Source organism: Meleagris gallopavo, chromosome 1 (assembly GCF_905368555.1).
Source record: "Meleagris gallopavo chromosome 1, MGAL_WU_HG_1.1, whole genome shotgun sequence".
In the NCBI taxonomy this organism is placed as follows: Eukaryota; Metazoa; Chordata; class Aves; order Galliformes; family Phasianidae; genus Meleagris; species Meleagris gallopavo.
Genome location: NC_139404.1, coordinates 164,211,195 through 164,226,110, shown reverse-complemented (window position 1 = coordinate 164,226,110; position 14,916 = coordinate 164,211,195). Strand labels below are relative to the sequence as shown.

The 14,916-nt window shown below is 41.2% G+C and overlaps 1 protein-coding gene across 3 annotated transcripts in view; it reads right to left on the bottom strand.

Moving 5' to 3' along the window:
• Positions 1-14,477, bottom strand: part of AKAP11 (A-kinase anchoring protein 11) — a 40,114-nt gene extending 25,637 nt beyond the window's left edge. For 2 of the 3 annotated variants that reach the window (XR_014880985.1, XM_085215809.1), the window contains exons 1-3: positions 14,285-14,477; positions 10,364-10,471; positions 4,393-4,509 (exon numbers count right to left, since the gene is read on the bottom strand). Coding sequence is in view for 2 of the 3 variants with exons in the window: in XM_085215809.1 (XP_085071935.1) it covers positions 4,393-4,509; positions 10,364-10,423 (177 nt within the window). In the remaining variant the exon portion in view is untranslated. The remainder of the gene's footprint in view (positions 1-4,392; positions 4,510-10,363; positions 10,472-14,284) is intronic. The other variant, XM_085215808.1, reaches the window with a different exon arrangement.
• Positions 14,478-14,916: the final 439 nt, after the last annotated feature.

Genomic DNA, 14,916 nt, shown 5'->3' with positions numbered 1-14,916 from the left:
ACAGATCAAAGGCATTAAGTATTTTGTCTTATCTTCATTCTTTGACATCAGCTTATGATCTGCTTTACATTCAACTATGAAAACTTTGTTTCAGATGTCAGATCTTCTCATTTTCATTTAATATTTCCCTAATGACTGATCAGTTGAGTAACTGCATGCTACTAAAAATACGCAGCTTTTATTTTCAAAATGAGGTTGTAGGAACTGGAGCACAAATATTAACACATCCATTGATGTGAGAAGAGTATAAGGAAGCTGCTTGGCTAGGAAGGGATGGGTCAGGAAAGCCACGGCCCAGCATGAACTAAACTTGGCAGGAGATGTCAAGAAGAAGAAAGGACTCTACAGGCACCTCAACCAGAAAAGGAAAGTCCAGGAGGACGTATTCCCCCTAGTGAGGGACACAGGCAAACTGGGTAAAAACAGACAAGGAGAAGGCCGAGGTACTTTTTGTCCTGGTCTTCTCTGATAACTGCTCATCACACAGCCCTCAAATGCTTGGTTTGGAAGGAGGGAACTGGGGAAGTAACATCCCTCCCACTGTAAGTGAAGATCATGTTTGTGATAACCTGAGGAACCTTAACATCCAGAAGTCTATGGGTCCCAATGAGATGCATCTTAGAGTCCTGAGGAAATCAGCTGATGCAGTCACCAAGCCACTCTCAATGATATTCGAAAAATCATGGCAATAAGGTGAAGACCCTGGTGAGTGGAAAAAGGCAGCATCATGCCCATTTTTAAGGGTAAAAAGGATGACCCTGGAAACTACCAACCTGTCAGTCTCACCTCTGTCCCGAGAAAGATCACAGAGCAAATCCTTCTAGAATCTATGCTAAAGCATGTGGAAGTCAGGGGCGTGATATGGGAGAACCAGCATGGCTTCACCAAGTGTAAATCCTGCGTCACCTAACTAATAGCCTTTTATGATAGTGCTATTGCATTAACAGACAAGGGAAGAGCCACCAATGTCACCTGCTTGGACTTCAGCAAGGCCTCTGACATGGTACCCTACAACATCCCTCTCTCCAAATTGGAAAGATATGGATTTGATGGGTGTACTGTTCAATAGAAGAACTGGCTGCAGGATCAAGTCCAGAGAGTGGTGGCCAATTGCTCAATGTCTGGATGAAGATCAGTGATGAGTAGTGTCCAACAAGAGTCAGTGCCTGGACAGATACTCTTTAATCTTGATCAGTAACGCTGACAATGAAGTTGAGTGCACCCTCAGCAAAGTTTGCTGATGACACCAAGCTGTGGGGTGCAGTCAACACACAGGAGGGTTGGGATGCCATTCAGAGGGACCGAGACAGGCTCGAGCAATGGGCCCAGGTGAGCCTCATGCAGTTCAACAAATCCAAATGCAATACCTCACACCTGGGTCAAGGCAACCCCTCCTACCAATACAAACTGGGGGAAGATGAAAGGACTCAGCACAGCCCTGCCAAAAAAGACCTAAGGGTACTGATGAACAAGAAGCTGAACACGAGCCAACAATGTGCCCTTGTAGCCCACAAGGCCAAACATATCCTGGGCTGCATCAAAAGAAGCGTGGCCAGCAGGGCAAGGAAGGTGATCCTGCCCCTCTACTCTGCGCTGGTGAGGCCACACGTGAAGTACTGCATTCAGATGTAGAGTCCTCAGTACAGGAGAGACATGGACCTGCTGGAGCATATCAAGAGGAGGGCCATAAAAATGACCCCAGGGATGGATCACATCTCTTACGAGGCTGAAAGAGCTGGGGCTGTTCAGACTCAGAGAAGGCTCTGACGTGGACTGGTTGCAGCCATTCAATGTGCCAAAGGGGAGCTACAGGAAAGAAGGGGACAGACTCTTTAGCAGAGTCTGTGATGATGGAACAAAGAAAAATGGTTTCAAGCTTAAAGAGAATAGATCTAGGTTCTATATAAGTAAAGCCTTCTACAGGGAGGGTGGTGAGGCAAAGGAAGAGGTTGCCCAGAGATGTGGTTGATATCCCATCCCTGGAGACACTCAAGGTCAGCCTGGATGGGGTCTGAACTCCTGATCTAGCTGTAGGTGTCCCTGTTCATTGCAGCGGAGTTGGACTAGATGACCTATAAAGGTCCCTTCCAACTCCACAGATTCTATGATTCTATGTTTGGAGTTGAAGTTGATGTGGCTGGGATTCAATTATTTCAGAGCACTATGCAATTGAGTGAGTGATTTTTAAGTATTTGGGTCACAGTTCACATTAAGACTGTATTAGTGAGAGGCTTCTCATGGCTAAAACCAGCAAAGAACACCCCTATGTTTATAATCACTTATTAACTGGATCAGCAATTACCTGTGCATACAAGAGAAACTATGAAAGAGCAATAAAAACAAATGGCTGAAAAACAATTGTTTTGTACTGCAGCTGAGTTTTGAGTAAGCACGTTTTTTTCTTCTGCAAACGGGAACAAAAAACCTTTCAAACTGAAATCATGTTAACATATTAAAAATTCTGACTTATTTCAGGTGGTATCATGCAACTACGTTGGCCTCCCACAAAACATCTTACAGATAAGTGGATGCAAACAGGATTTCAATTACAACAAAATCCTAAATTAACACTTTTGCAGTGGCATTCTAAATGGCTCTTAGCAAATCACAGTTCTATGGCATCATGTTCTCCTTGCTATTAAATGATCCTTTTTCAGCGATATACCCTTTAGCTCCTACATCTTTTATGCATACAGTATCTGAAGACACCTCATCTGCACAACACCTACCGTATGAACGGAAGAAGAGGCCTAGCAATTTAAAGACTTGGAGGGAAAACATTTCTCTGACGGACATTTTGGGAGGCTTTAGGGTTTGCTGAAATTAGGATGTTTTTTTAGTGGGTGTATACCCTTTTGTCTTTCTACAGGTCCTTTCCTCTTCCTCAAAATAATGATTACGAGCCTTTTCCTCTCCCAAAGAATACTTTGCCATCAAAGAAACTGCTGAGTCTACTAATCTCTGTCTCAATTACAACATCTAGATTTATTATGCTCAATCGCCAGTTTTCAAAAAAAAATAAACACCCTTAAGACCTGAAACTAGTACAGACATTTAAAATGTTGGTGGTTAGGCTGGAAATCCTTCCAGAAGGACTGACAATCAGTAACAGAAGCCTTTCTTTTAGTGTATATGACACTGTATTTGAAGCTTACCAGAATCCACGGACAAAGATAAGATCAATTGAAATGGCATAGGAAACCTAAATAGAATTTTTGTAAGTTTAAGCAATCGTCTTCACAGACCTAGTAACCTGTTTCTTTAACATTATTCTGTAAATAGATGTCTTACTCCGTACACTCGAATGAATTAAAAAAAAAAAAAAAATCACCTGTTTTGTGCTTCTTCCATCAACTCTTATATTTCAACCAGAAAGTTTTCAATTGCTTGAGCTAATAAGGTAACTACATATAATAGTAAGCTATCTTTCTCCCATCATTTTAATTGTTGTCAGTTATTTGCTTAAAAAAAGCAAAAGAAAAAAGACAAATGAAAAAAGAAAAAAGTAAAGTCCAAAAATCCTTGGGGTTGTCCAGGTGATCCTACCTCATTTTCTGCTAGCCCTACAGTCTGCTTCTTTCCCTCCTCCTCCTACTCCTTATCCAACTACTATCCTTCCTTAACAGTTTCCTAAGTCTTTTTTTGCTTCATTTTCCCTTCTTTCAGCTCTTCTTCCTGACAAGTTCAGGTCATGCTCCCCTACTATAAGGCTCCTTGTCAGGCCTGTCAACTACTCAGTAGTCCTCTACAGCTCTTAAGAGATACACATTACATAGTGCTTCTTACTTTTTTGTTTTCTATTTGGAGAAATTGGTCTTAAATTTTGTAACTCAAACAGATCTAGTTGTCTTCACAGCTCAAGGTTTACCGAGATACTTCTGAATTCTCTGAGTCTACTCTTTTTTTTTTTTTTTCCCCCCCTCACCAGACTTAGTTCAGCTTTTGGCCCATATGTATTCATGTCACAGAAGTCCTGATTTGCAATGCTGGAGCTTTACCTTTTAACACTGAGCACAGGGAAATATAAGCAGTCCACTAGCTTTCATCTTCAAACTTGGACCAAAATGCTACTTTGTTAGGGTACTATCCGTACAACTTGAACACAGGAATGCTCACAAATGCTGAGCATCCAGTCACACAATTCTTACAGAATTTATCTACATGTCTTGTCATTTAGTTTCACAACTCCTACAAAGCACAGAAACATCATCTTGAAATGTTACAGTTATTTTCAGGATTTCAAGGACTGAATGCAAGAATAGCAACAGAGGGCAAGGAGTTAATTGTCAGTAAGTTGCAACACTGTTCACATTTACTATCCTGCATGCGACAAGCTAGATTATCTTACATCATAACCAAAAAACATATATAAAAGATCAGGTTATGCCAAACCTCAATAAAGTTATCTTGTTCTTCCCGACTTAAACATTCTTCTGCTGATACACTGCATAACTCTTTTCTGCTGTGCAGCAGTGACTTCATAGAGTGCAGTGCACCTTCACCAAAGCTCTGAAAAACAACAGGAAAAAAAAGACAAAAAGTTATTTTCAGTTTTGAAGAGGCTTTTCTAGGCCCCTCCTTAATTTCCTTGTTCTAAGCACTGTTTCAAACTTCGCATATCAATCATCAGGTTTAACTATTAAATTCCATGTTCTGAAGTAAATGTAAACACATAAGCTATTTTCTTCAAGAAATAATTTTATTCCAAAGCAATGTGACCATTCTGTACTTAAGGAAAAAAAAAAAAAAAAGATCATAGAGTCATTGAATGGCCTCGGTTGAAAAGGACCACAATGGTCATCTAGTTTCAACCCCTGCTATGTGCAGATTCACCAACCACCAGACCAGGCTGCCCAGAGCCACATCCAGCCTGGCCTTGAATGCCTCTTGAATGCCTCCAGGGATGGGGCATCCATAACCTCCTTGGGCAACCTGTTCCAGTGCATCAGCACCCTCTGAGTAAAAAACTTCCTCCTAAAAGATCCTAAGATTTAAGAAAGTGCAAATTTGGGAAAAAAAGAAAGATAAAGCCAAGAAGAAATTCGAAGGCCCACCCATTCCGTGCATCAGAGCCCATATATGGAACTTTTCTATCAGGTTTTCCTTAAAAAGCATGAAAAGCTAAGTTAGCCATGAAATATTATAGAGATGGCTTCAGCAGTCACAGGGAAAGAAAACAAACCAGGGGGAAAAAAGAAAAAAAAAAAAAAAAAAAAAGAAACCCTCTGCGTATCTTCTTTCCCCATTCTATTAAAAAAAAAAAAAATTAAAGAACTTAATTCCTTGTAATTATTTCTTGTAATATTTTCTCCTTTTGGCTTTTAAAATTGCTGTCCCCTACCAAGTGAAAAGGTTAAGAAGTAAAACTGAGATTATGACTTGGTTATGCATTGTTAACCCAGTTATTTATTCTCCATATGACTGCCCTGTTACAAATTAAGTGAGAAATGCATCAAATTTAAGCTATTTCAAATCTGCACAGCTTCTTAAACAACAGCACAAGTACCAGAAAACCAAACATAGTCAGGGAAAGCTTTGCATTTTTGGGATCTCACAATCCCACAGCAAAAGTAATCCCTTTATGGTAAAAGCTGACCTTACTTATCATAATTAAGGCTCTGGAAAGACTGCTTTTCTTAAGAACAAAGGTGTTAAGTAGTAATACACTGCAAGCTCAACTGATACCATCAGTGTCACCACACTTATGTTCATAGCAATATAAAATTAGGAAAGCATTTTTAAAATACTAAGACAGAAACAAAATTCAGGACCCCTGAAATTAACAAAACAGATTTCATGTTAGCAAGCAAGGCTGGGATTACTAAATTTACAGAAAAGGCCAAGTAACATCGAAGCAGTCAAAACAGCCATCTTTATGCTAAAGTAAGAACCAGTAACTGAAATGTTTTGACATGCATTTAGGGCACCTTGAAGGTCATTCAAATAATCCCTACTTTCATCTCTAACTTTGTCCCCACGTATTTAATTGCAGTTACTGTAATACATATGCATCTTTATACTTCCCAAGGTATGCAAACAATGGTTCTGATCCTCCAGATCATCCAGATGTACAGGTGGCTGCAATGCTGTTACTGCTGACAGGCTCTCCGCCAGCAAATGTAGAAGCAGACTCTCACCCATCCATCTAACAGAAAAAGTCACTTGAGCAGTCAAATCAGCTTGCTGAAATAGCTCATTTTCAGCTTATACAATAATTTAATCAGTCTCAGCACTCAAAACTAAGTAATAAAAAAAGTCAGACAACATGACCTGGAAATTCCCTGCAACCCAACAGTGACCCAGTTTGGTAAAAACTGAAAATTATTCTCCACTTCTTAGAGTAGATAATTATTACACACTTCATATATACATATTTTTTTTCCTTAGTTTAATATCCTGAAAGAAAAGGCAGGATGGACAACAAGAAAAAAAGTATGATGTTAAGAGTTACTGTAGTTTAAGTTAGAAAATCCAGGATTTTGGAGAATACTGGGTGTAAAAGAGCAAGGAAGAAATGTGCAATAATAATAAAAAGATCTCCCTCAGGTCTGGTAGAACTGCCATAAAAGCCTATATGAAGGCCTGGCAGCATATGTTTTTGGTTTTTTAGAAGGTAATAGGTATGGGCTAGCAACCCAATAACCAATGTCCTCATAATTTATCTTGAGACTGAGGTCAAGTATCATCAATATTAATAATTACTATTAAAAAAAAGAGTAAAGGTACAGATGAAAGCTGATAATATGAAATGAGCAGGTATCATTGATTAAAGCAAGAGCAGCATATAAAGGAAGCTCAAGGTGAAAGCAGTATAAAATGCAAACATATGAAGTGCAAGGTTACAGCCTTAAAAACGAATAGCAAGCTTTTAAATAGAACTGTGAAGTCACATCTGGGAAACAAGAGATGCGACTCTGCCTCTTCATCACAACAGTGAAGCAAACAATCAGTATGATGCAGAACTGAAAATAGCAAACGTGACCCCAGTAAGCATCCTTTAGCTGGGTAACTGACATAATTTGAGTTGCTGAGTGCATCCTCTGTAATTGCACGTACCATATCATCCACATGTAAAAAGAAGATTAACTCACAACAAGCACAGAAGGGAGGACTATGAAGGATAATCACTGAACGCAGAGGCTTTCATACAAAAGCAGACTAAACCTTTAGCTTACAGTTTCCAAAAAAACCAAGACTAACAGAGAACAGATCTACGACTGTAAATACATCATGAAGGTGAACATCAGCCAAAGGGAAAAGAACAAGCTGAAGAATAATGATACTTGTGAACGAACAGGTATAAATTTGGTGTGAGTAGTGGAATTCCTAAGATTCGGAATCATCAAAGCAGTGTGCTTCAAAAAGACTTAAAATCTGCAGTAGGGCTTTTTGTTCTGTTTTGTGGGGTTCTGTTTTCATTTCCCCTCATTAACTGTGAGACTATATTTGATAACCTTATTTGTATTATCAAAATGATGCTTTCGACAGAGACTTCACTTCAGAGAAAACTTGCAACCCAACAGGCAATGAAAGCAAGCTTTCTCAACCACACCAAATTAAATTGAAAACCGAAAACAGCAAGTCCTCAGGATCAGCAGATCAGTGTAGGTAAGGACAAGAAGTCATCTTCAACAGAAGGATGTTGTTTGCTTTTGTAAACAGTACAACCACTAACAATATACTTCTACATACAGACAAGAGGAACACAAGAAAACTACTTGACAGGTCCATATACTCCTTGTTCAGATGCCTGACAGGAAAGTCTGCTTTAAGAGTATGTTTGGAATCTGCACTAAGTCAAAGTAACAGCAAAGAAAAATACCCTAAAAGGCATGCAGAGCAAAACTGACCTGAACAATGAAAATCCTCACCACTCTTCCAGCTCAAAAGAAGCATTTCAAGTTTTGCATTGCTTCCTTTGTAGCCAGTAAATCAAGGAGTCGTTAGTTACAGATCCTGCACTGTAGAAGAAACTGCATACTACTTAGTCTAATGAACTAAATAACTGCTTTCTAACATTTCAAACAACCCACAAACCTGCAAGACGTTTGCAACACTGGAGAAAACTGCTTTTGCAAAGCTAGCAGAAGGAGATTTCCATGATCACCAACAGTACCTGAAAAACTCTCACTTCTTCCACAGCCTACTGAAAAAATCAAGTCCAATGCGGGCAGATGACATTTATTCTGCACTTAAGTATCAGGAGATTTCTTCCTGATTTCACATGCTTTAAGATTAAAATAGACTGAATATTCTCAAGTCATTTTATGAAAATGGAAACTTCTGCTTTAAATGCAAACGCCACAACCACACAGTGCAACATTTTCATTTTAAGTATTATTGAAGACAGGAATCAGACTGCGAGCTGAGAATCAACAGAAGACAGTCTGGTGGTTGGTGACCCTGCACATAGCAGGGGGATTGAAACTAGGTGATCATTTTGATCCTTTTCAACCCAGGCCATTCTGTGATTCTATGAAATACACTGTGATTCTCATCAGACCACTGCCTGGGTCTGTGAAAAAGAACTGAAGAGACAAACTAAAACTAGTTATCCTCCAGGGAAAAATCAAGAGGAAGCAGCTAGAGATAAAAACGTCAGAGTTCAGCTGCATGGGAACGTAGAATTCTGCAAGACACCTAAGAACTCGTATTGCTAGAATCACACAGTCCAGAATGCTTAAAGGCAATTAACAGAGCAATTCACAAAACTAGTATTTTTAGACAACCATTCCAATCAGTGAGGAATCATTGTAATTATTAGAAAGATGTTCCTGCAGTGCAAAGGCCAAAAAATCTATGGGATTTTTGTCTGACTTTGGTTTTGTTTAGTTATGTGTGGGTTTTCTCTCTAATTGAAGGAAGAAAATGTCAGGTTGGATGTTAGGGAAAACCTCTCTGAAAGAATAGTCAGGCACTGGAGTGGGCTGTACAGGGAGGTGGTAGAATCAATTCAAGAAACATTTAAATGTTGTACTAAAGGACATGGTTTAGTGGGGAAATATTGGTGATAGCTGGATGGTTGGACTGGATGATCTTAGAGGGCTTTTCCAACCTTGGCGATTCTATGATAAAAACAAATAGGAGATCAATAACATCCTCTAAAATGCACTTTATGATGAAGTTAGGGATGTAAAGCGAATGTGGTTAAACAACTTTAACTTTACATAACCAATAAAAAATTGTATACATCATGTCTTAAAGCTAAAAGATAACCCATAATTATAAACTGCTTAATACAAAGCAATTATCATTCTGAATTTGAAACTGATTAACTGCCTGGCACTCACATCATGCACATCCTTGCTCTCAGGCTGTTTCTACAGGATCTATAATGCATACACTGTCTCCTTAAGAAAGAAAAATGTGTTTTATGGAATAAAAGTAATGCAATTTCTAGGCGACAAAACTATTCCTTGTTTAATTTCTCCTCTTCAACGCTGCACACACTTTTAAGTCAGGAAGGAATCAGGGAAGATCCAGGAGAAAACTCTTCTGCATTTGACTACTATGAGAAATACAGAGTCATGGAATAGTTTGGGTTGGAACAGACCCTTAAGATCATCTAGTTCCAACCCCCTGCTATAGGCAGGGACACCTCCCTCTAGACCAGATTGCTTAGAGTCCCATCCAGCCTGGCCTTGAATGCTTCCAGGGAGGGAGCATCCGCAGCCTCACTGGTAACTGGATAAATCAATTTATTAATTCAGGGTAAACTTCAATGTAATACTTTCACTTGAGGAAGCTGTAGTTTATTTCTCCAAACTAAGGGGAAAAAATTGAAAAGAATAAATAAATACATTTGGAAAAAAAAAAAATAATTATCTTTCACAAGTGCTTAAACAGACTATTTTTCACCAAAGCACTGCCCAGAAAGTCACGTAAACCTAAGAATAAGCCAGATTAAATAAAAAAAAAATCTAAAAATATTAAAGTAAAACCTAACATAGACTTCATTGGGCAGTTGTCACTGACTGCTATATATTTCATACACGTAAGTTTGAATGTGTGCTGAAAATAAAAAAGTTGTTCTCCACAAACAAGGCAAAATTTAACATTCAAGTACATCACTTTCATTGTATCCATCTCAAAACAGAAAAGGAAGAGAGGAAGAAAAAGCATGCACAACCCTTCTCTACAGTATTTTGTCTCCCAGGCTCCACTGGGATAAGTAACCCAATGCATACAACAAGGGAAGTTTTATGCCTCCTTGAAAGATCAGTCTGTCAAAATTAAAGCTTACAAAAAAAGGGGGAGAGAAAACCCACCATCTAAACCTAAAAGTTTACTTAGTTCATTATCAGACTGCTGCAGTAAGGATTCAAAAATCTATGACATTATTATTATTTTTAAATATAATTACCTTTTTCACTGATATTCTTGGTTTCATTCGACTGTTCTGAGCCCTTGTGTAGATATCCATGACTTTATCAATCTTAGTGTTCGATAGCACAAGTCAGCTCAAAGACACCTACAAAAACATTTCACTGATTAATTTTTTTTCCCCAGTTTGTTAGTATGCATTTTGAAAACACAAATAGACAAAGCAAGAACTGATAGGAAATAAAACATTTTCAAACAAAGACTAAGCAGCACACAATCCAGACTGCTGTCCCTGCAAAAAAAAAAAAAAAAAAAAAAAAAACACCTGCCTTAACATAAAACAATGCACAAAATGTAATATTAAAAATGAGAACAGCCCACACATTACAGTTAGTTCCAACATGTTTATTTAAGTAGATTTCAATGCTGCAATGGTGGAAAAAAAACGTTGTATTAAGTATTGTTCCACTGTTGTTGATACTGGGGTGAGGTGTACCAGCAGATTCCTGGACCATGCAATGTATTTCATCTTTTTTGCATGGTCAAACAACTCAGGCTATCCAAAACATAAGCTATCCAAAATATACTAAAGAGCAAACGCATGTAAAATTGACTGCAGAGTAAAAGTAATAATTAAGAAAGCAAAAAAAATCCACAACCACAGCAAGCACAGGTTTTCTTTGCAGGGCTGACCAGCTTTGTTTTCTTGATCTCATCTCAAGCACATCTTTAGTCTTTATACAGAAACAAGCACAGGTTTGTTCTTGAGGACATGTAATGCAAATAAGAAGAGCAGTACTGACATGTGGTCATTATGGTTTTCATCTTCTCTCCTCTGTCAGCAACTGTAAAAGCCTCCTCAAGCATATAATAATGAAGAGAACCCATATATATATTCACATTTCACCTTAATTTCTGCTTTCTTTCATAAAGATGAACTTGCCAGAACCTTCAAAAAAAAAAAAAAAAAAAGCAGCTACACTCAAACTGCAACACAATAACAAGAAGAAGAAAAAAAACCACCTCTTCACTTGTTCCCGCTGCTCTATCTTAACTGGCTAATCCGTTTGGTTAATCTAATCATGCCAGGGAAATACTCTTATACACACCCTTGTCCTCAGAACAGCCAACTGTGGGAAGGCTGGTCTCACACAGGGCCAAATACAAGCAAGCCGTATGTGCTCTGATGCTCTGCCATATGAGGACTGATGCTTACAAAAAGCCCAACAGAAAAGTCACAAGGATGACTCTATAACCATGCAAGTTTCAGCAGTATCTACTCATGTAGAGCAGCCTACAGGTACACTATCTTTGGGCAACAGGTTAAGTATTTTCCTATGGCATCAGCTAGCAAATGCTGAGATCCAAGCATCCGCACTAAGCCACTTGCAGTGTCATCCACCTCATGGAAGCAACAGCTTTGTAAATCACAGCGCTAAGATGTGGAAAGATGGTGAGGACCAACCGTAGTGCTTTACCCCGACTCAGCACCACAGCCATTCTATCTCATTTGCACCCTGTCCTTCAGTATCTGTACCATACAGGTTCTCCTCATCACCTGGGGTATGTCACAGCTCTGTGTCACTCATTTCCACTTATCTAAGAATACAACATAAAGCTGAAAACATAAAGCTGAAGATGTACAAAATTATTTTGTTGGCTGAAGTACCCAAACTTAAGAACTAACCAGAAAGGAAGTCAAAACACTGACAAACAAAACAGCCTGGAAATAGTTGGTATCTTGCGAAATCAAGACGCTTCTTTCTCTTTTCTAATGATTTGTCACTTTCACTAATTGGGTTGGCAGTCTTGAAAAAGTCTATAAAAATGACAAGCTGTCTCAACCACAGCTACATTCAAACTAAGCAGAGCGGGGTAAGTGCATCTGTCAGGTCTCAAAACTAGGAAAAAGTTCAGCTCAGAAAGAGTGGTGAGGCAGTGGCACAGGCTGGCCAGGGAGGTGCTCCAGTCACTGTCCCTGGAAGAGTTCCAAGAAGCATGCAGATGTGGCACTGAGGGACATGGTTAGTGGGCATGGTGGGTATGGATGGATGGCTGGACTAGATGACCTTAGAGGCCTTTTGCAATCTGAATGATTTTGTGATTCTATGTTACTCCCCAAGCACCGGTATCTACTCAAAGAAGCATTCCTTCTTTTAAAGAGCTTGACCAGAGAATACCTAGCTCAAGAGGTATTGTTTTCAGATTATAAACATGCCAATTGAGGGAATAATCAGATTAAATTATTATTCCAGACTGAGTAACACATTCCATCACTACACTTTTTCAACTAAAGAATCCATGGACAACGAGATATTAAGGGGGATGAACCAAGGTGGCAAAATTCAAAATTCAGGCCTGAAAAAATTCACCCTGCCTGCAAATCAAGAAATTCACCCAAATTGAACCAATTCTCAATATACTTAATTTCTCAATAATCACTTAGATACTGGTAATATTTATTGTTAGATTAAAAACTGAAAACTACTGCTTTAACATAGGAGGTGGACTAGGTGATGTCTAGAGGTCCCCTCCAGCCCCAACAACTCTGTGATTTTGTGAAAGGCTGCCTGTACAAATCTGAAATCATCCCATAAATAGGAAGTGATGTAAGATAATTCCCCAGCATAAGACAGAGGAACATGTTATGTTAACTGTGATTTTGCTACCACTGATCATTTCCAGATAGAGCAGAATTTGACTTGAGAAGGATTTGGAGGTGCCAGTTGATGAAAAGCTCTACATGAGCCAGCAATGCACACTTGCAGCCCAGAAGGCCAGCTGTATCCTGGGTTGCAGCAACAGGTCGAGGGAGGTGATTCTGCCTCTCTACTCTGTTCTCATGAGACACACCTGGAGTACTGTGTCCAGTTCTGGATCTCCTGACAGAAGAAGGATGTGGAACTGTCAGATCAGGTCTAGAGGAGGGCCATGAAGGGCAGGAGCACCTCACCAATGAGGACAGGCTGAGAGAGCTGGGGCTGTTCAGCCTGGAGAAGACAAGGCTCTGGAGGGACCATATAATGGCCTTCCAGTACCTGAAGGGGCCTACAGAAAAGATGGGGAGGGGCTTTTTAGAAGGGCGGGTAGCAAAAGGACAAGGGGAAATGGTTTTAAACTGGCAGAGGGTAGATTTAGATTAGATATTAGAAGAAATTCTTGACTGTGAGGGTGGTGAGACACTGGAACAGGTTGCCCAGAGAGGCTATGGATGCCCCCTCCCCGGAAGCTTTCAAGGACAGGCTGGATGGGGCTTTGAGCAACCTGGTCTAGAGGGAGGTGTCCCTGCCTATAGCAGGGGATTGGAACCAGATGATCTTTAAGGTTCTTTCCAACCCAAACCTTTGTATAATTTCTCTCCCTAACTGACTCTGATAACATCTCAGAGCTTCAGTAAGAATCATAACACCAAAGCAACCGTGATTCCATTTGATACCAAGGGAAACCAGAGAGACCTACAAGAAAAGAAAAGAAAAGGAAAAAAAAAAAACAACTACTTTGACCTTTTTTTTTTTTTTTTTTTTTTTTTTTTTTTTTTTTATAAAGCCCCTCGAAAGAGTCAAGGAAGTAAACAAGCCGCGTTCCTCTTAACCCTGAGGGCTGGGAAGAAGAGATCGAGGGGCCGCTTTTTGCAAGCCCACCGTATTACAGCCAGGCGCTTCCAGCAGTCACAGCGCAATCCCCGCAGAGCTGCCCCCGAGCCCCGCACCACCTCTGCCGCAGGCCTCCCCGCCGCCCCCCGCTCCGTTAGCGGGCTCTCCCCAGCCGCCGCGCCGCCCCAGGGAAGGCAAAAAGCCGCCGGCTTCCCCCCTCCTTCAGGGCAGGGCCGGAGCATCCTCCGGGATGGAAGGAAGAAGCCACCTGTGGCGGCTGCCGGGCCGGGAATCGGCGCCCCGGCCTCAGCGTAGCCCGCCGGAAGCGGCAGGCCCCCTCTCTCTGAAGAAGAGCGGGCGGCCCGTACCTGAGCGCTGTCCTCAGCGTCCGCCGCCCGCCGCCATTTCTCCTCCTGGAGCAGCGGAGCAGCCGCCGCCTATCCAGTCGCCGCCAACCCTATCGCCGCCCCAGCGCACCGCACCGCAGCGCCCCGCCGCCGCCACGCCACGCCCCCGGCGCGCGCCGCTCTCGCGACGCTTCCCTCTCCGCCTCCGGAGGCGGGCGGGAGTCACATGACGGCGCCCGCCGCGCCCCCGCCGCGGGCGGGGTTTGAGGGCTGGGCGCCCGTTTGTCCCGGCGCGCGCCTCGCCGGTTGTGTGGGGTTGGGTGCGGGTGTGAGGGAGTAGACCTGTGTGGTGGGTCGTTCCTGCTCTCTCAGTCTGGATTGACGTCTGCTTTGCCTTCCAGTGCGCTGGCTGGCTCAGCAGATTAGAGGACGCAGACAGAAATTTCAGAACCTTTTGTGTTTTCAGACAAAACACCTGTGCCCTTCCTCCTCCCTGTTAAACATAGTAATGCTGCCAAAAGCCACAGTACCTCAAGCGTATCATTTATCCTATCGCATATGCGTTTTCAAGCCCTCATGCTCTGTAATGTGCATCTGACCTGAGGCCTGGAAATCCATCCTGCTTTCTTACTAATTTCATGAGCCTTTCCACA